This window comes from Equus caballus, chromosome 4, assembly GCF_041296265.1.
Source record: "Equus caballus isolate H_3958 breed thoroughbred chromosome 4, TB-T2T, whole genome shotgun sequence".
In the NCBI taxonomy this organism is placed as follows: Eukaryota; Metazoa; Chordata; class Mammalia; order Perissodactyla; family Equidae; genus Equus; species Equus caballus.
This window is the reverse complement of record NC_091687.1, coordinates 39874376-39902322: the sequence shown is the minus strand read 5'-3', so window position 1 is coordinate 39902322 and position 27947 is coordinate 39874376. Positions and strand designations below refer to the sequence as shown.

Genomic DNA, 27947 nt, shown 5'->3' with positions numbered 1-27947 from the left:
ATTCAATTTACATACTGAAGTACTATATCATATTAAACCTACGTCAACTGGAAGCTTCCCTGCAATAAGATTAGTCTTAAATTCTTTCTTTCTTCCAAAGTTATCTTCCACTGCTCAATATAACTGTCTCAGATAATTTGTAGGATTTTCTATTTATATCCTATGGAATGGTATAAAGCAGTAACTTACAAATTTTTTAATTACAATCCAAAACAAGAAATACATCACAAATCATAACCTATTATATACATCCATGTAAAACTGAAACAAAAATTTCACAAATCAGTATTTATTCACGCTATGCACTGCAAGGTTTTCTGTTCTATTCTTTTATTTATTAAAAAAAAAGTGCTGGGCATTACTCACCAAACTGATCATCACCCATTAACGGACCCATTAATTTATTTGTAGTTTGAAAAACACTGGACAGATTCTATCTGAGGAGGATAGCCATAAAAACACTTCATACTTAAAACCTTATTACATTCCAAAAACAGAACTCCTGAAGTGAAAAAGTATGGTATTCTTATTCAAGCTACTCTTTAAATTCTACTCTGTTCAACAGAGCAATTCCATGGGACAAACTTATGAACCACCTCATTCCCAAAGGCAGATGTGTCATGAGTGGAGGCCTGGAGATGTCTTAAACAGAAGTTGTCTAGTTAATCAAGTGGTTAAATAATTATTAAAGATAAAAGTTAACTGCAACGAGTCTTCCATTTATGATTCCTTACATGCTGTTGCTCCCTATAAGTGCCATGTTAGTCTTGTGGCTCACTCTACAGTCTCCCAAGACATCTCATTCTTGTTCTTGGCCTCAAATGATCTTTTTATTTCCAAATCTTTATCTCAAGCCTGAATTTCCCTCTTGCCTTTCAGACTTCTACTTTCAACTGCCTATTAGACACCTCTTTTCCAAAGTCAACAGGCATTTTTAAATCAATATGTTCCAAACTGAATTAATTATTTTCCTCACAAATCTGCTCCTCATCCTCTTCATGACTGGAGTCACCCTCAATGCAGTGTACCCAAGCTAGAAACTTAAGGCTCATTCTCAGTTCCTCTCCCTTTTACTGCTAATGTTAACTGAAGACTACAGCCTACCTCTTTAACTCTTAAACTTTTCTTTCCTTTCCACCCTCAGTGACATTTTAGTTCAACATCTTATTGTTAACAGAACTCCTGTCAAAGTTGTTTAATCGGTCATCCTATCACTAATCACCTCCCCCAACTTGCCCCAATGGTGTCATCTTAAAATAAAAATCTTACTGTTACTCCCACTATTTAAAATCCTGCAGAAGGTCTTATCACCAACACCATAAAACTTAAACAGGTTTCAGTCAAGATATATAAGCTTTTTCTGATCAAGCTCCTTCCAATCTTTGAAGCTTTATCCTCCACTACTTTTTCACATACCTTGAACTCTCAATTCTCCAAAATGGATGCAGTCTTTCATACCTCTGTGTTTAAGACTCAAGAGACTTCCCTAAAAATTCCAACCTCCCTACGCCTGCCTGCAGTCTTACTCTCCTCATCCTCTATGAAGTATGAGTACCTTCCTCCTCTCTCTGTCCATTCTTTCTATTCATTCTTTCATTATAGAAATTGACCTATTGTTTTCTAAGAGTTTATTTTATATTGCTTTCCCACCAGATTGTCACTTCCTGGGTGAAAATGATTCAGTGATTTTACATTTCTCAAGCGCTTAAATGAATGTTCAATGGTTATATGAAGAAATCAATCCAGGACTGGGATATATAGTCATCTTCCTCTATGGGTTCTAAGACAAGGACAGAATCATGGAATGGTGGGCTCTAAGTGATACTTATTTGCTTCACAGTACTTAGAATTTTCTTAGAAACCATTTACCTGTTTCTTGTGTTTTTATATTCTGTAGCTCTAGCTGGTGCCTTTTCTCAAGTTCCTTGATCTTTTCCTCTTGGGCAGAAATAAGCTCCTCTTTAAGACTGCAAAGAGCTTTACCTTTTTCATTTTCCATAAATTCACGAATCTGATCCACATGAGTTGAATAAACCAGAGAGAGGCATATACGTTGAGCTTCCATCTGCAGCCTTAAATCATTCTTAAAGTGAATGTACATACACATTAGAAAGTTTTAAAACGACAAATCAAATAATTCAACTTCCATTTTTTTGCATATACTAACTACAAGAGGGTATAGACATGAAATTATAGTTCAAAACTTCAAATAAGAGAAGTGAAGTCTAATTTTTTTCTCACTTTTCTTTCTGTTGCATTGATCTAATTGTCTCTTTCAAGGAAAGTAGCACAATATTTTCATTATCTCAAGTTTATGGTAAATTTTGAGATTTGGTATAGCTAGTATGGCCTCATCTTTGATTTTTGTTCAAAAAGAGTATTTTAAATATAGAGAAAATAACAACGTAATAAACACTGATATACTCACACCCCAAATTAGCAAACACAAATATTTTCGTTTTTTTTTTCATTTCTCTCCTCCCTACCCACTTCTTTGGTTTAAAAACAAAACTCAGGGGGGCTGGCCCCATGGCCAAGTGGTTAAGTTCACGCGCTCTGCTGCAGGTGGCCCAGTGTTTTGTCCATTTGAATCCTAGGCGAGGACATGGCACCACTCATCGAGCTATGCTGAGGCGGCGTCCCACATGCCACAACTAGAAGGACCCACAACTAAGAATATACAGCTATGTAGGGGGGGCTTTGGAGAGAAAAAGGAAAAAGAAAAAGAAAAAAGAAAATCTTTAAAAAAAAAAAGAAAAGAAAACTCAGGGGCCGGCCGCATGGCCAAGTGGTTAAATTTGCACGTTCTGCTTCAGTGGCCCAGTGTTTCGCTGGTTTGAATCCTGGGCGCGGACGTGGCACCGTTCACAAGCCATGCTGAGGCGGCATCCCACATGCCACAACTAGAAGGGCCCACAACTAAGAATATACAACTACGTACCGGGGGACTTTGGGGAGAAAAAGGAAAAAATAAAATCTTGAAAAAAACAAAAGAAAACTCAGATAAAATTTAATCCACTATGTTCCCATTCTTCCTTCCCCAGAGGCAATCATTATTTGCAAATTTGTGGCAAGTCCAGTCCATTTCTTATACTATCACTTCTCAACATATCTATAAACAATGCACTATATTTTGTGTTAAGAATTTACATAAATGGTGCAAAATGGTAGTTCTTTTGCAAATTGCTCTTCTCATTCAATATGCTTCTGAGATCTATCCATGTAGATACAGATTAATTTATCTTAAATGTGGTATAGTATATAAGAATAGACCATAATTTGTCCATTTCCTTTCTGGAGTTTTACTGCATTATCTCTAATTTTTTGATATCTCAAAAAATGCAATAAATTCTTATACATATGCCCTTGTACAAGTATGTTAGTGTTTCTCTAGTGTAGTGTAGTGGTTCTCAAACTTTAGCACGCATCAGAATCACCTGAAGTGCTGACTAAAACAGATTGCTGGGCCTCTCCCCCAGAGTTTCTAGCTCAGAAGGTTGGGTGTGGGGCCTGAGAATTTGAATTTTAACCTGTTTCCAAGTGCTGCTGATGCTGCTGGCTAGGGACCACATGGAAAACTATCCAGATATATAATTGCTGGGTCACAGATAATGAACATTAACTGTATTAGATTTTACCAAATTATTATAATTATTATTATTGTTTTCATTTTTTGGTGAGGAAGATTGGCCCTGAACTAACATCCGTTGCCAATCTTCCTCTGTTTGCTTGAGGAAGATTGGCCCTGAGCTAAAATTTGTGTCCATCTTCCTCTATTTTATATGTGGGACACCTACCTACCACAGCATGGCTTATAAGTGGTGCATAGGTCCACACCCATGATCCAAACCAGTGAACCCTGGGCTGGCAAAGCAGAATGTGTGAACTTAACTGCTGTGCCACCAGGCTGGCCCCCCACATTATGATTTTGAAAACAATTCCAGATATTTAACAAAACATTAACAGCTATGCAATTTTAATTTCTTCACTCTATTTAGCTTATTAAAATGTAAGATATCTTTACATTTAATATATCATAAATGTGAATATATTAGAAGTAAAAAAAAAACTTTCCTTTTTTTTTGTTTTTTTTTTAAGATGGGCAACAGTTGTTAGCTCAGGTGTCAATCTTTCTTTTTTTTTTTTCTTTTTCTCCCCAAATCTCCCCAGTACATAGATGTATATTTTCAGTTGTGGGTCCTTGTTGTGGCATGTGGGATGTGGGATGCCACCTCAGCATGGCCTGGTGAGCAGTGCCATGTCCGTGCCCAGGATCCGAATTGGTGAAACCCTGGGCCGCTGAAGCAGAATGTGCAAACTTAACCACTCGGCCATGGGGCAAGCCCAAACTTTCCTTCTTCTTCAAACTCTTTTTCTTCCACTCTCCCTCTCTCAAACTCAACTAAACACACTTTATTTTGTTCCTCAAACTCATCTATGTCTTCTAATTGCTCTAATTTGCATGTGGTAAGCTCCTCCCTGTCATTGAGACCTCAGTTCAAATATCAATTCCTCCAAGAGACCTTTCCTGACCCCCCTATTTAATACTGTCACCACCAATACCCATCAGTCTCTATCACATTATCTATTTTATTTTCCTTATAGGACTTATCACTATTTTTAACTACTCATTTCCTTGTTTACTGCCTCCCTCACTAGAATAACATGCTCATCGAGAGCAGGAATCTTCTTTCTCTTGTTCACTACTATACTTCTATATTTGGCAAGAGATTCGATAAATACATGGATAAATGAAGAAACATAAAGCTTTAGTTAGCATAATTACGCAAGATACCCAGTGGAATGTTCCTGTTATTTCTAATATCAGTATCTGGCAAATATGAAACATCAGGAGTGATCTATTTTTACTCATTACATGCATTCTTTAACTGAATTTAGAATAACACTTTCTTCCCTCCTTTAGGTAAAACAATACTCTGAGAAAACTCTAGGACTTAAATCAAGATTTTTTTTCAGGAAAATAGTTTCCTAACTACTGAACAACTATATAAAGTACTAAAAAGTTTAAGAGTGAATTTTCAGTTGTGGAACCTTGAAAATACCAGTATGAAATGAAACTCTGAAACCAATCTTTTTGATTGCAACAAAATATCTTTTCTAAAGCTCAGATGCTCAACAAAGTTACTTAAACTCTTGCTTTTCCAGGAAAATGTGAAATCATTACTACATTTTGTTGACTGAGTAAAATGTATAACATAGATTAACCAAAAGAAAGGCAACAATGTTTTAAAAAAAACAGACAAAAGAAATGATAAATGATAGGCTCAAATAAGAATTACATCACAGGGTTCACCTTTATCCTCTTGCAACGAGGTTAATTATGTTTCATGAACATGAAAACTTTTTTAGTATGAAATGTACATTTTCATTGTGCTTTAGCATATATAAATAAATAAACATACCTGTTCGGACTTAAGTACACTGAGTTCCTGCTGAAGTTTATCCTTCTCACTCGGTTCCGTTGTCTCAGGCAATGATTCGTTCGTTGCTGATGGCAAGTGACTCAAAACTAACTGTTCTTGCTTGCTTTCTGTTCCAATAGTCATATTTTCAAAAGAAATTTTATCTTCCTTCATCATTTTTGATTCTTCACCAAAATCTTTATTTATTTTAGAAATTGGCCCTCCAGACTCCCCGCTTGTCATAGTCACAACTCTCTCTCTTAAAGACTTTAACTGAACATCACAGACGTTTACATTTTCCGTCTTATTATGGTTAATTATGATTTCTAGTTCCCTACATCTCAATAAAACTTGCTCTTTCTCTTGCTTTAAAGATTTAACTTCTTCACTTAGAAAACTAATCTCACCATGTTTCTGTTTTAATTGTTCAGAAAGATCAGAGAGTCTCTCTGACAGTTCTAATTTTTCTCTCTTGGTTACTTCAAGTTTTTCCATAAGTTCTGTTGTATCTTTCTCAACAACCTCACCGATTTCCAATGGTTCTGCTATAAAAGCTTTGTCATCATCAATGACTGAACTTTTCATTTTCACTATAGTTGGATTTATTCTTTGCAAATGATGAAGCTCTTCACTAAGTGCTTTAAGCTTACTTTTATACTCTACTTCTTGTTTATTTTTACTCTCTTCTAAATCCATTTTTACCTTCAGAAGGCAAGCATAATCCTCCTGTAACTCCTGATAGTTAACTTCAAAATTTTTTTCAGCAAATGAAAAAGTGTTCCTTTGCTTTTCAATCTCTTCAGTTAGTTGAATACACTGTTTTCTGAGGTCCTCATTTTCCTCTGTAAGTATTTCTATTTCTTTTTGACAGCTACAGTCTTTGGGTTTGGACTTAATGGAATCTATGAAAATTAATCTTTCTTCTTGGTTAACAGGAGTATATTTTTTCAACATGTCTTCAAGGGCTTTCTTTTCATCTTTAAGAATGCTATTCTCTGCTTCAAGTTGTGCAAATTTTTCTTGAAGGTCATCTTCTTTTTCTTTCATTTGTTTCTCCAATAATTCAGTTTTAAGTTGTAATTCTTGAACTTCTTGTTCAAGTGTACCCTTTTCCTTTTCTTCTTGTCTGAGTACTTCAATTTCTTTTTGAAGTTCATTGATTTGAAGAGTCATTTCTTCTGATTTTGAATTCACAAGGGACTGCTGTAAATCTTTTAGCCTTGAAATTTCCAAAATTAATTGATTCTGCTTAGTTATCAAATTGTCTTTTTCAAACTGCATGGTTTCTATCTTTTGACTCATTTCATTCTGTAAGCCATCTATCTGCTGTTTATAGTGAATACCTAAGTTATCTTTAAGTTTTTCAATATTTATTCGATGTTCAATTTCTAAATCTTCCTTCAGTTTGGAAAGTTCTTCTTCATGACTAAACAGAAGCTGTGTCCTCAGCCTCTCTAATTCAGCTTCTTGTGATTCAGCCATTCTGTCTAACACAGCATTCTTTTCTCTTTCTAACATTTCAAGTTTTATCTTATAATTTGTAACTTCTGCTTCATGTTTTAATTCTAGTTCCTTCCTGGATTCACATGCAGAAACAATCTCAGCTTTCAAATCTTCAACTGTACTAAGGGACTTATATGCTTCATTGAGTTTACTTTCTTGTTCAGCTATTGTCTGTCTAGCTCTCTGAATTTGGTCCCTTGAAAAGCTCAATTCTTCAAAAAGGTCTTTAAGTTGTCTCTGTAGAGCAGACTTTTCTCCTGAAATTACTCCTAGTTCTTCCTTGAGTTTTTCCTTTTGAGAGTTAGTATCTTGCAATTTTATATTCAGTTCATTTATTGCCATATTCATTAACTTTATTTGCTCTTCATTAACTGTAATATTTGGATACGATCTTAAAGCATTCTCCATTTCTCCCTTGTGTCGTGTTTTCAGTTCTTCTATCTGTAACATGTGTTGTTTTATTAACTCTTGTTTCATCTGCACTATCTGCTGCCCATACATCTCATCCAGCTCCGCCCGGAGTTGTTCTAACTTTCTTTGTGTTTCTTGTTCCATTCGTTGTAGAATATCAGTTTCAAATTGGCTATCTTTATGATTTTTCTTCTGAAGTTCTTCAACTGTTCCCATTAATTGTTTTACTTCCTCAGAACACTGTCTTTCTTTTTGCTTGGAATTAGTCAGCTCTAATTTCACATTTTTTAACTCTTGGTTCTTTTGTAGAACATGTTCTTGTAATTCTTCTAGTAATTTATCAGCAGCTGTTACTTTATCCTTTAGCTCAAGAGTTTTCTTTTCTTCTTCTATTATTTTTGTACTTAATTCTTCAATGATTGCCTCCTTTTCCTGTATTTCTTTATTTGAGCTTTCTACCTTTTTATCTTGTTCCTTTAGGAAGAAAAAATGAAAATGGCATTTTTAGTTCCTGGCAACTTACACTGCTTAACCCCATTACCAAAAGACTGACAGAAGCCTCCTTTTTACATAATTCTACAAGATGCAAAGCCAGCCTTAGCGCTTTAGTGGTTAAGATTCAGTGCTCTGATTACCACAGCCCAGGTTCGTATCCCGGTCAAGGAACCAGACCACCTATTCGTCGTTTGTCATAACGTGGCAGCTGCATGTTGCTATGATGCTGAAAACTGTGCCACTGGTATTTCAAATCCCAGCAGAGTCACCTATGGTGGACAGGTTTCAGGAGAGCTTCCAGACTAAACAGACCAGGAAGAAGGACTTGGCCACCCACTTTTGAAAAGACTGGCCATGAAAATCCCTTGAGTAGCAGCAGAACACTGGAAAAAGACCAGGCAGGGCTTCACTCTGCTGTATACAGGGTCACCAGGAGTTGGAATTGACTCAAAGGCATTAACAACAAATAAAAAGTAACTGCTGGGCCTGCCCCTCAATTTTTCCCAAGTCAATGAGACATAGGACTTGTGTACCCAACACTATTTGTGAGCAAATACTATAGCAGTGTTGGCCTTCTCAGGAAGAAGAAATTTTTTAAATTTTAATTAAAAAATTCAGTCAGATTAAATGTGTCTAAACCATTATATTTTTCTTATTAACTGCTCAACATTCTAAGTCATCAGTATTTTCTATAGCTAGTTAGAGTATTATGTACTTTATAGTTCTAGAAGAGAGTCCCAAAATTAAATCAAGGTTCCTCCTATGTGTTCTAGTGACTTGAAGGTGTTTGATGAGCGAGTGCTATGAAAAGAGAAAAGCAGTAACAAAAAGAGGTTCCTATAGGTCTGCCTTAACTTCATTCCTGGGCTAAGTGAATCAGAACTTTAGGGATATGCAATGCTTAAGTAGTTGAATCTCAAGTAACATACAAGACAACTACATCATTTATGGCATATCAGCTTGGTCCTGGACTTTTGGTTTAAATAGAAATTTGAAATACTTTTTCTCAGTTCTGATTTGGGACTCTGTTTTGGAATTGTAGATAAGCCTAACTCAGAACACATGCCAAAGCATATCCATAATCACATTCATTCACAGGAGTGTTATAGTACCAGAGAGTCAAGCAGAAGCTGCCAAAATAGTTAAGGGCAGTAATCCCAAGGACAAAGAAAGAAGTTAAAATCCATAGAATGGAACCGAATATACGTCAGTAAAATCACCTTCAGGAGACCGTAGTCCTTCTAGCCTAGAGGACTTAAATGCACCTTGTATTAACATATCTAAAGAAAGAATGTCAAAGCCTAGACAAAGAAAAGCCTCAGAGGCAAGTGTTGGCAGTGCCCATTCAAGTATAGTGAAGGGAAGAGAAGCAAGGTGCCAAGAAACTGAGAATTCTTATCTCTCTGGGAAAACCATACCTAATGTAGAAAGCAATGTACGGGGTTGTAGCAAACAGAATTTAAGAATTTCAGTCCACAGGTGTGACCATTCCTACTGTGAGATGGATATATCAGGTTATCACAGCCTAATGCTAGTGAACATTTTATTCCTCTAACATCCCTTGATCTCATGCTCACTAAACAACTTTCTATCATTATAATTTGGCTTTTCAAATTCATTTGCCCATGGAAAGAAAGTAAAACCCAATGAATTTGAAGTATACAGGTCCCTGTGATAATTATTTCTCATTGCAAATTAATAATCTTATATTCAAGGTTTAAACATTAGCCTCTTGAACTTGGAAAATCTGAATTCACCTCTGAGATAGCCCAAGTCTCAGCTGAGAGAAAATAAAAACTAAACCAGATTGTTGACCCTATAAGTCAAAGGCCAGATTCTGCACTACATAAATTAACAAGGTAATGAATACTATTCTGTGTAGCCTCTTGAGCAAAATTCTGTCAGTTTTGTCTTGGTATCACATATCCCACCCAATGTCACCGTAAGTAATTATCAAGTGTTGAGTCCTCTTAAACTTCTGTACTAAAATATGACATTTAAATCAATTAAACTCTTTAAATCTTGGTGTTTTCACCTGTAAAACAAAGATAATATTATTTCCTCTATCTCATAGAATATGCTTGAAGTTAAAATAAATATATTAAGGTATTTTATTTTCACTGTGCTACATACAAACATATTTATGTACTAGTAAAAAGTCTAAAAGGTGTGTGAAACCTATAAGAAAGTAAAATCATTCATAGTGGTCAACTTCAGTTAAATTGTTAAGTAATTAGTCTTGAAAATGTTAATGCTGTTATAAAATCTATAACATTTCTATTTCCTGATTTTCTATGGGGGAAAAACCCTCATAAAACAGCCTCAATTAAGAATTGCCCAACACTGATATAACTGCAAACAAACAACAATAATTCTTCATTTAAACAACACAAATTCATGGTTCATTTTTCTTACTACCATTTATTTCAAAGTATATGGTTTTAAGCCACTTATTTTGTGTTGCAAAAAAAGACAGCCCTGTGAAACAGAACTGAGAGAGTGGGGAATAATATACTTCCTGCCTGGGACTACTGCATGATGGGAAGTTCAGAAGATTAGGACAATAAGAATGAGCCCAGAACTGTCAAGCAGTTCGGGAGGGACCAAGACAGTTTCAACTATCACCTTAATGCCCTAGTCCCTCAGCTTCTCTGATGGAATTACTACTCAGGGGGATTCATTCAAAGAAAAAAAAAAGGAGAAATTAAAAGATACATGTAATGAGGGGCCGGCCCGGTGGCGCAGCGGTTAACTTCTCGGCAGCCCAGGGTTCCCCGGTTCGGATCCCAGGTGTGGACATGGCACTGCTTGGCTAAGCCATGCTGTGGGAGGCATCCCACATATAAAGTAGAGGAAGATGGGCACAGATGTTAGCTCAGGGCCAGGCTTCCTCAGCAAAAAGAGGAGGACTGGCAGTAGTTAGCTCAGGGCTAATCTTCCTCAAAAAAAAAAAAAAAGATACATGTAATGAAAGAGACTGATAATAAAAGTATTTTATTAATATTCAAATAAATGTTATTCCTCTTATGAAAATGAATTAGTTGAATTTCAATACTCTCAAATTACATTGCCTACTGAATATAATACAGTAACTATAATAAAATCCAGTTTCCAGGCTCTTCTAACCTAGGCCTAGACTGTCTTTCTACTCTTACCTCCCAGAAAGACTCCCTTTCAAAGACCACTGTTTTCTAGTAAATTATTTTTCGCTTCCTATATACATTATCAACATGTTTTAGCCTGAGTCTTTAAGCACACTCCACCCTCAGTCTAAAATGTCCTCCCCATCTGTCAGTTCAGATTCATAATTTATTCATAATTATTCTAAAATGTCCTCCTCATCTCTGTCAGTTCAGATTCATAATTTATTCACTTATTTACCAAGTAAGTATGGGTAGTTGCTGTGTGCCGTGCATTATGCCAATTGCTAAGCAAACAAAATACAATAAAAAAGGAATTGTTCCATAATATATAAAGAACTCACACAACTCAACAACAAAATAATACACAACCTGGTCAAAAAATGAGCAGAGGATATAAACAGACATTTTTCCAAAGACATACAGATGGCCAATAGCCAGATGAAAAAATGTTCCACACCACTAATCAACAGGAAAATGCAAATCAAAACTACAGCAAGATATCATCTTACACCTGTTAAAATGGCTGTAATCACTAAGACAAAAAATAACAAATGTTGGAGAGGTTGTGGACAAAAGGGAACCCTCATACACTACTGGTGGGAATGCAAGCAGGTGCAGCCACTATGGAAAACAGTATGGAGATTTCTCAAAAAACTAAAAATAAAAATACCACATGACCCAGCTATCCCACTACTGGGTATCTATCCAAAGAACTTAAAATCAATGATTCAAAGTGATTTATGTACCCCTACGTTCATTGCAGCACTGTTCACAATAGCCAAGACATGGAAGCAATCCAAGTGCCCATTCACCGATGACTGGATAAAGAAGATGTGGTATATACATACAATGGAATACCGCTCAGTCATAAAAAAAGACAAAATCATCCCATTGGCAACAACATGGATGGACCTGGAGGGTATTATGTTAAGCAAAATAAGCCAGACGGAGAAAGACAAACACCAGATGATTTCACTCATATGTGGAAGATAAACACACAGACAAAGAGAATAGGTCAGTGGTTACCATGGGAAGGGGGTTAGGGGGTGAGCAGGGGGTGAAGGGGAGCACTTATATGGTGATGGACAAGTAATAATGTACAAGTGAAATCTCACAATGTCATAAACTATTATGAACTCAATAAAAACACATACAAAACAAACAAACAGGAATTGTTTCAACTTACAGACCTACCTCCAGTCTAAAGCCTACCCTGAATCACTTCCCTTATGAAACTGGACCTGCTCAGAATTTTCCAAACACTTTTTACTACACTTGTCCTTGTTTTGTGGTGTCTTGTGCACGTGCCCTACTAAACCATGAGTTCCAGTGAAGAAAAAGCCCCATTTTAAGCGTCACTACCTCTTGCAAGGGCCTGGTACACCACAGGTGTTCTGTAAACATCCACGTGATGATTTTTAAATTACCTGGGTTGTAAGGCATGTCCATTTCATAATTTCCATATCTTACATTTGTACATATCCTATTTTCCTAAGAGACAGTCTTTAGAGTTGAAATCTGTGTCTACCACCAACTTATTACCTATATAGTTGGCTAATTTACTTCATCTTGCTTTGCCTTGGTGTCCTCATCTATAAAATAGGGGTGATAATGATAACCTCATAAGGCTGTTGTGATGATTCAATGAGTTAATGTGTGTAAGATGCTTTGAATATTGCCTGGTATCAAGTAAACAAAAATAAATACTAGCTAATATTTTTATTATTACCCAAACAATATTCTTGTCTTGGTAATTTCTCAACCTCTTGCAGAAGAACTTTCTAGGTTTATAAAAAGTACTGTATTATATGTATAGCCTATCCTCATTATTCACAGTTCCATATTTGCAAATTCAACTACTTGCTAAAATTTATTTGTAACCCCTAAATCAATACTCACAGTCACTTGCAGAAGTGCACAGAGTGATAAAAAATTTGAGTTGCTCGACACACATTTCCAGCTGATGTCAAACAAGTCAACCACACCCTGCCTTCTTGTTTGGGTTCTCATGTGGAGAAGATGGATGGAAAGGAAGAGGATGGAGAGGGTAGGGAGCAGAGCAGTGCAAGAAATTCTGGCTCTGAGCCAGCTGGATAGAGACTGAATTCCAACTGCAGCAACTGTTAGCAGGGCAGCCTCAAGCAAGTCACTTAACATTTCTGAACCTCATTTTCTCTTTTGAAAAATAAACAAAATACAATCTACTAGGATAAGTTGTTTTTAGAATTTAAGATTATAATCTACGTGAGATATGTATATGTGTGTATGTATGTATGTATATATATATTATATACCCCTTAGGACACTTATTTGCTAAATAAGTGTTCCAGGCAACTTTATAAAACTTAACTAACATGAATAAAGAGAATCAACTGTTTTTTTTCCTAATTAAAAGCCATAAAACTTCATCTTGTGAAAATATTTTCAGAATTCCATAACCATGGCTAAAATGAGAAGAAATACCTTTAGATGAAAAGAAAAAAAGATAGAAATTCTGGTTATAAATTTAGATTCTTCTGAGAACTCAGTTTAACAGAGGCTGATCATTTTCAAGGAACTCAGTAATAAGTATTATCTTAAAAACTATTACCGTGAGACTCCCAACTGCTTTTGAAATAAATTAGTTTACATACTTACAGAGCTCTTCTTAATTCTGAAATTTTATGATTCATGTGCATAATAAAAACATAAACACTTCCATAAAAGTCTTTAAATTGTAAAGCTGCTGCACGTTGGCTGACTTCCTTAAAATAAACATACCATTTCATATGTCCTAATTTTCTCTTGTAGGAAACTAATTTGCATTTTGAAGTCTTCTTTCTTTTTTTGATAATCTTCTAGTAGATGGTCTTGTTGCTCCAGTTGCTGCTGATGAGTGAGGATCTGTTGTTTGGCTTGTAGTAAATCTGCAGCTGTGTTACTATGAGTGCTGTTTCTCAGAGTTTCACTAGCCTGTAACTTGAAAATAGAAATCCCAAAGTATTAAATTCCGAAGTGACTGCACTAAGGAACAGACATCTTTTGAGGTATTACTCAGCCCACAATTGCTCTCTGGGAACTGTGCTGGATTCACAGGCTTGAGACCTCAACAAACATGCTGCCATGGCTGATCAGACAAGTATGAGCATACTATCCAAGCTGAACCAGTAAGATTATCTTTCCCATGACAAAGCAGAAAAAGTAGTCTAGTGAGAGGTAAGACTGAGGCAGACACCCAGAAGGAAATGGGTCCTGAAAGACAGTACTTTCTGAATTCCTGATGACTTTCTAGTTTCTGGTTCCAATCCCTCTCAGAGGCGTGGTTGTATTTCTGCCTGGAATCCTGTAAGATAAGCTTGTATCCTCACATTAAATTCCTCCTTTTTGCTTAAACCATCTCAAATTATTTTCTGTTACTTGCCATCAGAAACCTTGATTAATATAATTAGATTCCTATGGCTCTAATTAAAGTTAAGGGGAATATATTTAGTCTAGTTACCACTTTAGAATTTAACTAAAATAAAATCAAAACAGGGTTGGCAAAGGTAGGACGTGACTACAAGTTAATTTCTGCAAAAATCCACCCAATCAGACTTATGAGTTTTTGTAGGATTTCAAAACACAGACAAGGAAGAAATAGAAAGCAAATAAGAGCAAGAAGCCGCTCAAGAAGTCTGAATTAAATTCTTGATTAACAATAGGTATTTACTAGTGTTTCCAACATGATACATAATAAGCTTTTAAATACATAATGTCTTTTAAGAAAATTTACATTCATTCTTGAAAGTACGAAAAATTTTTAAAAATTCATTACTAAATAGCTAATAAATTTTGTTCTATTAGTTAACACTTACATGCTGGAATTGAATCTGTAATTTTTGACTTTGTTCTGTCAACTCTAAAAATTCTCTCATTGTCTCATCCTTTTCTCTTCTTGCTTGTTGTAAATTAGCAGTGAGCTGGGTTATGATGCCATCTCTTTGTTTAATGGCAGCTTCAAATTCTTGTAACTAAAAGACATAAGTGAAAATAGTAAGTGCTAGACATTTTCTTAACAAAATTGAATATTATTATAAGCAGCTGTTCTTCAAAAACATGATATTCAAAATGCATTGGCAGAATTATTACAATTTGTAAGCAATCTTTTCCATATTTGAAAGCTATGAGCTTTCAGGAATTAGTTTTACTTCCACATCAATTTTTTTTTTTAATAAAGATTGGCACCTGAACTCACAACTGTTGCCAATCTTTTTTTTTCCTGCTTCATCTCCCCAAATCCCCCTGGCCATGTCCACACCCAGGATCTGAACCGGTGAAACCCTGAGCCGCCAAAGCAGAGTATGCAAATTTAACCACTCGGCCACGGGGCCAGCCCCGACTTCCACATCTATTTTTTAAAAAATTACCTAACTGAGGAACAAAATACATTAGGTCTGACTTATCCATATAGCTATTTCTAGAAGGAAGGCTGCCTTTATATTTAGGGATGCCACAATCTGTTCATAGGTATAACCATCACAGACACATTCAAGCCTCAATTGTTGCTGGACAAGATGAAACTGGAATGTCTGTCACCCTCATCAATGTTCTATTTCACCTTATTTTCATAAGTGGCTACCACAAACAACAGATGTCATTTTCACCACAAGAGGTTATTCAGAAGGACTTGCTGACATTTTTAATGAGTTTAAGTCAAAACATTTTATGTAGTTTGCAACATAATTTTCTCTCAGGCTGCTTACAAAAACATCTATCCTACTGAAGTGATTTCAGCCTTAGCTACCTCATAAAGTTAAACAAAAGAGTTAGCATAAGTCCTATTAATGGAATCCTAGTTTTACGTGAGGTTGTTCATGATATATATAAGGATATACATTATAAGATGACTTTAACTTACCATTTAAAAACTCCATCTTTAAAGAATGTATACATACGATCATTCAAATTTCCTATTTTTGTTTTTGTGAGTAACAACCCAAAAGCCTACCTGCTGCAGTCCTTCAGTCCCATAGGTGGCCCTCATTTCTTCCAGTTCCCTGTTTAGCTCTTCAATCTCATGCTGTTTCCCAGCCAATTCATGTTCCATCTCCATGTGGGTGTGACTGAACTGTGCTCCATGTTCAGAAGAAGAATCATCAACACAAAATTCTTCTTCCTAAATCAATCCCAGGTTTTTAGTAATTCAGTACTAGCAACATTCCTCAGGAAGAGGGATTCAAAAATTGAATTCCATAGCAAAGTCTACTTTAAAACATCACTCATCACCTGGGAGTTTACTATATGGCAACCTAGGTATCTGCAAATTCTGTTACAATTGAGTTTTATAAGAAAAGATGGATAATTGTGTTTTGTTATACGTTAAAAGTATTTAGAAATCACACACAGAAAGAAGTACATGCAGGAAAAAGCTCTGTTAGTAAGCCAGATGATTTTAAATAGTATAAAACATTAGTATCATGAGTAGTTTTAAATACTGTACCCTTAATAAATTTGTAGGTTTTTCTGCTCTCACCACAAAGCTGCAACCATTTACCTGTATAAAAACAATTTCCTGATTTATTATGATTTTAGATAGAATTTTATTTAAAGCTAACCATGATATTTCTGCTAACTGTATTCACGTATCTTTTATGCCTAGGGAAAATGCCTCATTGGCAAAAACAGATACAGTGATCAAATTTAATCTAAGCATCTAAAAGACATTATGACCATTTCAAATGCCAATGATTCCTCAAACATTTGAGTACTTACAATGCAAAAGACACTGTACTATACATTTTCATTTAAATGAATTAAAGTTCTAAGTTCAGTTTCTACTTTGACTTCAGGAGGATAACTAAAAACCTCAAGTTACCAGATCCTCTTCTACAAAACGCTGCCTTAAAATCATTCAAATAATTTTTTTGATTAAGCCTTATTCATTTTAAAGTAAAACTGTTTACTGGTGCAAATTCATTGAAGGTTGGTAGGCAGTTCAAGAGTAGAAGGAGATGAAGAGGTGAGACAAGCTTCCCCAAGAACTTATCCCTGGAGGTAGTACTATGATAGCCATGCCAACCCTGATCGATGTGGAGATTTTCCATAACGTATTACTGCCTGTCTCTATCACAGACATTTTGTGGTAGGAGGAAGGAGGATGACAGACTATGTCTCCAGGATCAATCTAGTGGGAGATTAATTTCAGATCAATTATCTATTTAACAGTCCCGCCTTTCCCCCTAACAGTGCACAAATGAACTTCATTCCTGCCCACATCTTAATTATTCACAATTCCATGTTAATAGAATCCAAGATGAAGTTTTTACCGTTGAAATACATAGGACAAAATATCCTAGAATTAGGCTTAGATCCATATGAACCAAAATACTTTAAAAAGTGAAGATTCTAATTAAGAATTGTTTAGAGTTTGAATCCTTTGTTTTTTCCTAAGGATAATTTCTGAAAAACAAAGCTAAAGTTAAAGAAAAAAAAATTTTCACTTTACGGCAACACAATATTGCAATTTCTGAAAACTATCAAAGACAGAAGTGTTAACTCTATTATTAATATCAAGTCATTTGTAATAAAATTTGTAATTAAATTCGTCCAAATTTCAATTACTTTCTTGATTCTGAAATGAAGTATTTTGATAAGCATCTATTAAAATTTTTACTTTAGAGTAACAGTGTAATGGAATGGATTTTATGAATATCTTCAAACATTATAATAAGCAATATATCCTTTAAGTGGTGATGATATCACTATTACATGCTGGTTATCTATTTATAATAATTAATTATATTTAACATATTATGTAGCCAACAGTCAACTTAATTTTTCTCTAAATTAAGCAAATTTAACACCTGAACAACTCATATGTATTGGCTTCTTAAAATACTATATGACTGTTTTCAAAATTTAATCATATGTTACTATAATGGATATAAAAACCTTATTAATATTAATAAATTTTTAAAATACAATATCATGTAAATAGGTAATAAAAGATTATTCATCAGAACTAAACTAAAACAAACTATATTCCAAAGACATAACAGAAATACTGAATGGAATATTAGGGTCATTAATACTTAGCAATAAATTACTCTATTTTTTAATGTAGATAATTATTTTATTGATACCTAAAGGGTAAAGTATTTATCTCTTCTTCTTACCTTAGCCTTCTAACACTATACTTGGTAAACCATAATATGAAAGATAAATTAATAACTTGAAACATGATGATTAGATTACTACAGACTCCTTCAAGTGAAAAAAAGTTCAACTTTTCTTCATGTCCGTTTTTACTGTGGCACTTGTCAAAATTATTTAACCTTCAGGCTGTACTAATATATTCTTTCTGCATTCACAGATTTACTCAACCTGTACAGACAAATTGAAGATTTGGGAAAGTACAAGTAAGGTACATTTTAAACTTTAAAATGTTCTGTAGAGGTAAGTATCATCTCATAAAAATAACGCTATGCAGAAAGAATCAGAGGAAAGATCATTCTTATTTTATAATCATAAAATGGCCTTAACACAAAAACTTTTCCTTATAGTGGACATTAGTTTAAAAACATTAAAAAAAACCCTTACTATTTATGATTAATTCCTTATCCTTATTACACTTAATTTCACAGCATGTATATTAAAAAATATTAATAATGAATGTTTTAATAAAAATAAGAAGAATCTGACGGTTCATAAAAGTTCATGAAAATTACAGGAGTTCAATGTGCCTAGCTGACTCACAGAAGTGGAGCCAAGTAACTAACAAGGTTAAAATCATTCATTCAAAGTTAAAGTTGAACACCAAGCACCATACTGTATACCTTAAATATATATAATTTTTAATCATCAATTATACCTCAATAAAGCTGAAGCAGGGGAGGAGAAAAAGAAAATGAAGTGAAATTAAAAACAAAAAAACAAAAAAAATAAGTCAAAGTTGAATGGCTACACTTATATTACTTTATGGCTTATAGGCTATGTCTCCAACTCCAGTCAGTCATGTCATAAACGTCATGAATCATACAAGTGACTTGGTTAAGAAGTACTGAATAATAAGATAAAAGCCAATACGGGAGTATGTGCCCTACTCTCATTTCATCTTTCTATACATAGTAAAGTACGTTTATTTATCTGTCTTGTCTCTATATTGCCTGTAGCGTTCTCAACTTTCTCCAAGTAGCTCTTCTCAAGGGTAGCAATAAAAATATTTCATGTATATGGCATTCTGGATATGAAATGTCCCTTCATCAAGGACTGAACATATTATGTATAATTTAATTCTTAAGAGGGGTATTTTTTATTTAGTCTGATTTCTCTAGTATATGTAATTGGACATATATTTATACAGAACAGATCTTAGGTAGGGCAGAGAATAAAATTATCTGACTAATTCCTTTTAGACCTGAATCCATTTTTCAATCCAATGAGTATACTAGCCATAGAAGTCAAGAACATTAAGCACACACCATATCTATACACATAAAATTTCCAAACTAGGTTCTAATTAAATATATAATCAGAATCTAAAACTCCTCTGAGAATAATTTGTTAAAAGAATGTTCGTCACTTGTTTCATATAAACTTAGTGTGAAGAAAAGCATATTTCTACTGAGGCGTAGGAAAGAACCAGGATTTGCTGATTATCTTTTATATACCAAACACCATACTACATATTACGAAATAATCCTCAAAACCACCCTGTGAGGTAATTATCTTTTATATATCAAACGCCATACTAAATATTATGAAATAATCTTCAAAACTGCCCTGTGAGGTAACTCCCCCATTTTACAGGTAAGGAAACTGTATTTCAGAGTTTAAGTGATGTGTCCAAGTTCATACAACTTGGAGGTGACGAAGTTGAAATTTGAACACAGAACTTTCTGGCTCCAGAGCCCCTGCTCTTTTATATCACCTTATTTCCCTACATACCAGAAAAATAACAGTAATGTTTAGACAAAATACAAGATCATTATGTGGCCTATGATTAAAAAGATGTAATTTTGAAATTTTACAATCTTGGCTACAAACCAGAGCAGCCAAGATTACTAAACTTTGCAAATCTGGCATTTGTAGTGAAGTTATAATGTATGTGTTGCCTAGAAAGGAATTTCATTTCTGGGGGTGTTACTGAGAAATAATTTCTTAACAGTTTCAATATAAAGAGTATCACCATGTGAGATTTATACTTAGTTTATAAATTTGCCCTACTGATGATTCCTCTGCCTCCTGCCAGGGTGATAATGGCTTATAAGTCCCCTGTAATTCTAGCTCAGTCAAACCAGTCCAACATCATTAAATGGAGTACGGAAAGTCTTCAAACTAGCCCAGGGCAACACAGATTCAAGCAGTATCACTCTTAGCAATCTTGATGAGATGACATCAAACATTTCACAAACTGTCAACTTTTCTATGGTTTTCTATAGACACAGTGAGTATGTATGTTCCTCAAAGTATAATCCATTGTGAAACCAGGCTCAACGAGTACAATATTACAAGGGTTGATTGACATCAGGCCAAAAATCATTTCATAATTATCTCTTTTCAATGTAATCTTCTAAATCATTGTTTTTTCAAACGGTAAGTCAGTTAATCAATTTAGTTTTGTGATCAGCATTAAAGAGAAAAAGTATCAGAGGACATATCACACAGTAAAGGGAAATATCTTTCCTCAAATTTTTGTTTGAAAAAACTACATATGTATATGTGTATATAAACATTTATTCATGTACACAATTATTCACATATATAACTATATACGTATGTAACTATATATGTAAATCTATAAAATTACAGATACTCATACATATACATAAAATGTATTTCTTATTGTTGAACCATAGTCAACATGTCCTTTTATCTGTAGAAGTTATATTTTTAAGTTACTTGTACTTCACCTTGAAAGACAATATATTTAACTAGGTATCATAGGTAAGTAGTTTTAATACATTTTTTTGGACCTCATAATTCCTACCACTTTTTTTTGTGCTGAGGAGGATTCACCCTGAGCTGAGATCTGTGCCAATCTTCTTCTATTTTGTATGTGGGTCACCACCACAGCATGACTGCTGACAAGTGGTGTAGATCCACACCCAGGAACCAAACCTGGGCCGCCGATGTGGAGCACGCCAAACTACTAGGCCACAGGGCTGGCCCGCCACCAGTTTTTTAATTTAAAAAATTGAGGCAACAAATGTCTCAGTGTAACATGAATTTCTATTATTAACACTTTCACTAAAAAACTTGCAAATCACAATATTTTGATGTCTTTAGCTTTCAAATCTATCTTAATAAAAATTAAATTTTACTCTCTTATCCCAATGTGAGAAAATGGCTATATAAAATTTTAACCAAATTTCATAGGTATATGTGAGCTAGTCTGACCTGTAACCACCTGGCTTATAAAAAAAATTGCAAGCTGTGATTTTAAATCAAGATACTTCCCGTAGAGGCAACTTTATGTAGCCAAAATCAGGCACAAATTTATTTACTTAATGCCAGTTAATTGTTTTCCTGACCAGATTACTAACAAGTATGCTCCCAGCTTTTATACACATTAAACTTGTGAAGTGTCAAAGTTTTTAACTCCCATTAGCAATCAAGAACAGTAATATGTTTATTCAAGAACATGAAGTTACTTCTTTTCTATTAGAAACCTACAATAAATCAAAACATAAGGAATACACTGAGTTGAACCATTCAGAATAAGGAATAACTTTCTATTTCTATTTCTATTTCTGGGCCAAAGAAATAACAATCATATCTAAAAAAATAAGAAAAAGATAACAAAAATAACATTTATTACTGACAATAAAGAAGATTATTTCCTAAAGTGGCCAATGCTACATCAGCTTTTATCTCCTAAATTAAAAATCACTATTGCCACATTAACTTCAATAAATAAATTTATATAATTAGAATTCAAGCATTTACAAAAAGTATTATTCAAAACGAAACAGCCCATATTATGAAATGTTTGGTATGTTAAATATGAATACCTTATAACAACCATGTATTCTAGAAACCCAATATCAAACACTTTCCCAGAAACTAAAACAAGGCCTCTACCTAATGAAGCATCAGGCTATTCAAAGAGATTTAAGACCCTAGTTAATAATCTGACAAAAAGACATATCAGAAAAACATAATCTTCAGGTTTCCTAGGTCATTTACATTATAGTATGTTATGCCATGTTTTATTACATTTAGAAAAATATAGAAGCATGTGAGTTGCAAGAAATAAAGCACCAATAATCAATAATAGTTTCAAGAACAATATAAAATGTCAATCATAATATTATTTATTCTTACCTCTGAACTATAATCATCTGCTGTGGTTGAAATTTCACTTTCCGGCTAAAACAAAAGTAAAAACTAATTATATTAAGGTCCTTTCCCCTCTAAATATTACACTTTTTTATTAACCCATTACTAACAGTAACGTGATAGAAAACTCACATATAAATATCACTAAAAAAATAGTAAAAATTATTCAAATCTTGAAAAATTTCACTCTGATTATGAATCACAATGGCTAAATAACATATCTAAAATTTATCACTAGGCATTTTTCTAAATATAAAAGTATCAAGAGGTACTTTCACACAGGGTCTTGTATACACTACAAATCATTTATAAGACAAAAGCACCAAATAAGATATCATCCCTTTAACTCTTGTATCTCTTTTAAATACAAGAGAGTCCTAAAATGTTAGTCAAAAAAGTTTAATTTCTTCAAAAAGAAGAATCATCAAATCTTGATGCTAGAAAAGTAGTAACAACATGAAGAAAAATAACAACCTTTGTTGTTATTAACTCCTTCACACCTTACAAAGCACTTTCAAAGACATTCTTGTTTCATCCTTACATCCCTGGGATTTGGGACCCCACTGCTTAGAAGTACTAGGAAGAGTCCGGGAGGAAATCTAAAATCTCACCGTTCACCCTCTCATTTACTCTAAGAATCTCATTTTACAAGTGAGGAAACAGACTCAGATTTCACCTTTTCACTCAACAAATATGAACCATCACTGTTCTCATTTCTCATTTACACTTATGGAAATTTTATTTATCACACAAGACCAAGTTCTAAGTCCACCTCCTCTATGATGTAGTAACTGATGCCAGTAACGAAAATAAGCTTTACCCCTATTCTAAAAGTCTGTAGCAGTGGTTCCTAACTTATGTGGTCCTCCTTTAAATCTAAAATATTTTCATGACACAGGCCCTCAGAATTGATTCACTTATGCCTTTTAAACAGCTATTGATTAAATGCATACTGTGAACTAAAACTGTGGTACTGAGGATAAAATGGTGAACAGGATACTCTTTGCCCTCAAAATACTAAAACTCTAGTAAAGAGCCTAGACATTGATTTGCTATGCAGAAAAAGATAACGAATAAATCTTCAAACCAAATCAAGCATCAGAGTTGCCATATTATATTATTCAAAAGGTCCCAATTTAAAAATTGCAAAATACACAAAGAAAAAGGAAAGTATGGCAAATACACAAGAAAAATATCAGTCAGCAGAAACTGTCCCTGAGGTAACACAGATATTGGACTTTAATAGACAAAGACTTTAAACTAGCTATTTCAAAGATTTTATTTTTCCTTTTTCTCCCCAAAGCCCCCTGGTACATAGTTATATACATATATACACATTTTTTCAGTTGTGGGTCCTTCTAGTTGAGGCTTGTGGGACGCCCCCTCAGCATGGCTTGATGAGCTGTGCCATGTCTGCGCCCAGGATCTGAACTGGTGCAACCCTGGGCTGCCGAAGCAGAGCGCGTGAACTTAACCACTCGGCTACGGGGCTGGCCCCAAAACTAGCTATTTTAAATATAATCAAATAAGTGAAGAAAACAATATCTAAAAAACTAAAGAAAATTATAATACTCCCTCATCAAACAGAAAATAATAATAAAAAAAAGAACTTATAAAAGAACCAAAGAGAAATTCTGGAGTTAAGGTAGAATAATTGAAATGAAAAATTCAATAGAGGGGCTTAGCAGATCTGAGGAGGAAAAAGAAAGAATCAGCAAACTTCAATATAGTTCAATTGAAATTATCCAGTCTGAGGAAGGTAATGAAGAAAAATGAACAGAGCATCAATACCAACATATGCATAATGAGAGACCCAGAAGGAGAGAAAGGGACAGAAAAAATACTTGGAAGATATTCAAAAACCTCCCAAATTTGATGAAAAACATTAATCTACATATCCAAGATGCTCAACAAATTCAAGTAGGAAAAACTCAAAAAAGATCTATTCTTATGATGAGTAGCAAAATCTCTACTAACATCTCTGACCTCTTGAATAAAGCTTAAATCCCTATATATCTAAAGCTTTCTGTTTCCACATAAATATGCCAGGGCACAATCCAAATTACAACAATCATCTGCCTTGTCCAACACTCTTACTCGTAAACATCTCATCATTCTCTACTCCTGGTATTAGTTGTTGGCTCCACTATCCCACCTACCACCCAATCCACTCTTAACTTCTCCCTCATTTCCTTCTTCTGGAAAATTACATCCTTAAGGGAAGAAAATTAGCACTTCTTGAGAACTTTCTATGGGCCAGGTGCAATCTCCTGCCCCTCACCATTACCACCACCCCATCCTCAGCACTTTGTGATCCATTTAAACCTAAACTACTTATGGTTTCTAAATCACATCATGTCTTTTCAAATGCTGTTTCTTCTGCATAGAGGTTGCCTCTCCTACTTCTTTGCCTCTAAGCTAACTATAACTTACACTCCAAGGCTCAGTTCTATTTTCTCTTCCAGGAAACTTTCCCAAATGACACACACAAGCCTGATTTGGGCATTCCTCCAAATCATGGTAATCTAGTGTACCATGTACATTGTTGCTAGCATAGCTCTAATCAGAGTACATGACCTATCTTAAACCTGCCTTTCCCACTAGACTCAGTTTAAGAAACGGCAGAGACTGTCATATTAACCGTTGTACCCTTTGTGTTCAATCCTTGGTGCACTATAATTGCTCAATAAATCCTTGTTGAAACAAGCTCATAAAAATTGAACAGGGTGCTAATAAGTGTTGTCATACAACAACTTTCCACTTAGAATTCTAATGTTTAAAAATCTGGATGAACACTTACTTCAACAGAGAAAACCTGGTCATGTTTGATTATTTCTCCACCATGTAGAGGTCTCATTATTGTGGACTCAGGAGTCACAGCTGATCCTACTTTCTGAGAACTATTTATGTACATCTCATCATTCTGTGCTTGCTCAATATTCAAAGCATGGTATGCTGACACATCATGTTTACCGCTTGAAGTTTTCCTCTTTTTTTTCTGCTTCTTAGAAGGATTCTGCCCATCAGATTGAGCTTTCCTTTGTCGAAACTGGGCAAGCTACAGAAAAATAGAAATTGTCATTATCATCAAAGATCATTTTTCTTTATAATCACTAAAAAAAAAATCATTTTCAGAGTCACTTTCTTTAAAAGAACAAACCATCACTGAAATGAGGACAAAATAAAGGACAATTGTTACATTCTTATATTCTTTAATATAAGAATAACTGTTGAGGGGCCCGCCTGGTGGCACAGTGGTTAAGTGCGCACGTTTCGCTTCGGGGGCTTGGGGTTCACCGGTTCGGATCCCGGGTGCGGACATGGCACCACTTGTCAGGCCATGCTGTGGTAGGCATCCCACATATAAAGTAGAGGAAGATGGGCATGGAGGTTAGCTCAGGGCCAGTCTTCCTCAGCAAAAAGAGGAGGATTGGCAGCAGTTAGCTCAGGGCTAATCTTCCTCAAAAATAAAAAAGCAGAACAGCTGCTGAATTGCAAAGAAATTAGGTATTTCTGAATGCATGCTATTCAAATATTGAGACGTTAAGACCTGAAAATGTCATGTCTAAAGACAAAAACTTAGCCCAGAGTTGGATAGCATAAGGAAAACAAGTACTCTCATTCACTGAGAGTGTAATTGATGAGAGTGTAATCTCTGGATGTGAGATTATATGAAAATATAGGAGTTCTAAATATATTTGCTTTGTGGAATTTCTGGGACTTCTACTAGTTTATACTAAATGTAATTAATCCATGAAAAAAGACTTAGCTATACAAATGGTCACTGCAGCCTTTTTATTATGGTAAAAAATTAGAAATAATTTAAATATCAAACAATAGTGCTTCTCATCCCTTAATCATTTATATATCATCATCAAGATCTTTCCATTCCTAGTGCCACCTAGACTAAATCATTTACTTAGTACGTTTTAACTAGTGTACTTTTCTTATTTAAATTTATTTTAAAAGGAGACATTCTAACCCTGGTACATTTTCTTTTTAAAAAATAGTAAACAAAAATGAATACAATGAACCCCGAACAGCCAAAGCAATCCTGAGAAACAAGAATGAAGTTGGAAGCTTCAAAATCCTTGACTTCAAAATATACTACGAAGCTACAGTAATCAAAATAGCATAGTACTGGTACAAAAACAGGCACACAGATCAATGGAACAGAATTGAAAGCCCAGAAATAAAACTACACATCTACAGACAGCTAATCTTCAACAAAGGAGCCAAGAAATACAATGGAGAAAGAAAAGCCTCTTCAATCAATGGTGCTGGGAAAACTGGACAGCCACATGCAAAAAAAAAAAAGAAAGTAGACCATTACTTTCTCCATACACACAAATAGACTCAAAATGGACCAAAGACTTGAAGGTAAGACCTGAAACCATAAAACTCCTGGAAGAAAATATAGGCAGTACACTCTTTGACATCAGTCTTAAAAGGATCTTTTTGAATGCCAGGTCTACTTGGACAAGAGATACAAAAGAAAAAATAAACAAGCGGGACTTCATCAGACTAAAGAGTTTCTGGAAGGCAAAGGAAACCAGGATCAAAACGAAAAGACAACCCACCAATTAAGAAAATATTTGCAAATCATATATTCAACAAGGGGTTAATCTCCAAAATATATAAAGAACTCACACAACTCAACAACAAAAAAATAAACAATCCAATCAAAAAGTGGGCAGAGGATATGAAGAGACATTTTCCCATAGAAGATATACAGACAGCCAATAGGCACATGAAAAGATGCTCAACATCACTAATCATCAGGGAAACGCAAATCAAAACTACACTTAGATACCATCTTATGCCCATTAGAATGGCTATAATCAGCAAGACAAAAAAATAAATGTTGGAGAGGTTGTAGAGAAAAGAGAAACCACATACACTGCTGATGGGAATGCAAACAGGTGCAGCCACTATGGAAAACAGCATGGAGAGTTCTCAAAAAATTAAAAATAGAAATACCACACGACCCAGCTACCCTACTACCGGCTGTCTATCCAGAGAACTTGAAATCAACAATACAAAGAGACTTATGCCCGCTATGTTCACTGCACCATTATTCACAATAGCCAAGATGTGGAAGCAACCTAAGTGCCCATCAACTGATGAATGGATAAGGACGATGTGGTATATACAATGGAATATATACAATGAAATACTACATTAAAAAAAAAGACAAAATCATCCCATTTGCAACAACATAGATGATCTTGAGGGTATTACGTTAAGCAAAATGAGCCAGACAGAGAAAGACAAACACCAGATGATTTCACTCATTTGTGGAAAATAAACAAACTTACGGACAAAGAGACAGTTTAGTAGTTACCAGGTGAATGGGCTTTGGGGGGTGGGTACAAGGGGTGAAGGGGCACATTTATATGGTGACTGACAAATAACACTATACAACAGATATTTCAGGTTATAAACTATTATGACCTCAATAAAAGTAAAAAATGAATACAATGAAAAATAAAACTACATTATTACTATTTTAGTTATATATTATTGCTGAAGGTTATAAGACAAATAGGCAAGTGTTGGAGGGATATTAAGGACATATGAGCATCACAGACTTTTGGTTTGTCATAAGCAGGTGGACGTAAAAGAAACCTGGAAAGGTAATAACTTTCTTACAATACTATCCAATGTTATTTAA

General features: G+C 34.6%; 1 protein-coding gene across 21 annotated transcripts in view; it reads right to left on the bottom strand.

The window, feature by feature from the left end:
* AKAP9 (A-kinase anchoring protein 9) overlaps positions 1-27947 on the bottom strand; it is a 160361-nt gene that overhangs the window by 107061 nt on the left and 25353 nt on the right. For 18 of the 21 annotated variants that reach the window (XR_011437682.1, XR_011437683.1, XR_011437685.1 and 15 more), the window contains exons 2-9: positions 25074-25331; positions 22259-22303; positions 16434-16487; positions 15942-16109; positions 14809-14964; positions 13736-13933; positions 5424-7811; positions 1870-2083 (exon numbers count right to left, since the gene is read on the bottom strand). Coding sequence is in view for 8 of the 21 variants with exons in the window: in XM_023638758.2 (XP_023494526.1) it covers positions 1870-2083; positions 5424-7811; positions 13736-13933; positions 14809-14964; positions 15942-16109; positions 16434-16487; positions 22259-22303; positions 25074-25331 (3481 nt within the window). In the remaining 13 variants the exon portion in view is untranslated. The remainder of the gene's footprint in view (positions 1-1869; positions 2084-5423; positions 7812-13735; positions 13934-14808; positions 14965-15941; positions 16110-16433; positions 16488-22258; positions 22304-25073; positions 25332-27947) is intronic. The other 3 variants (XR_011437686.1, XR_011437691.1, XR_011437694.1) reach the window with 1 other exon arrangement.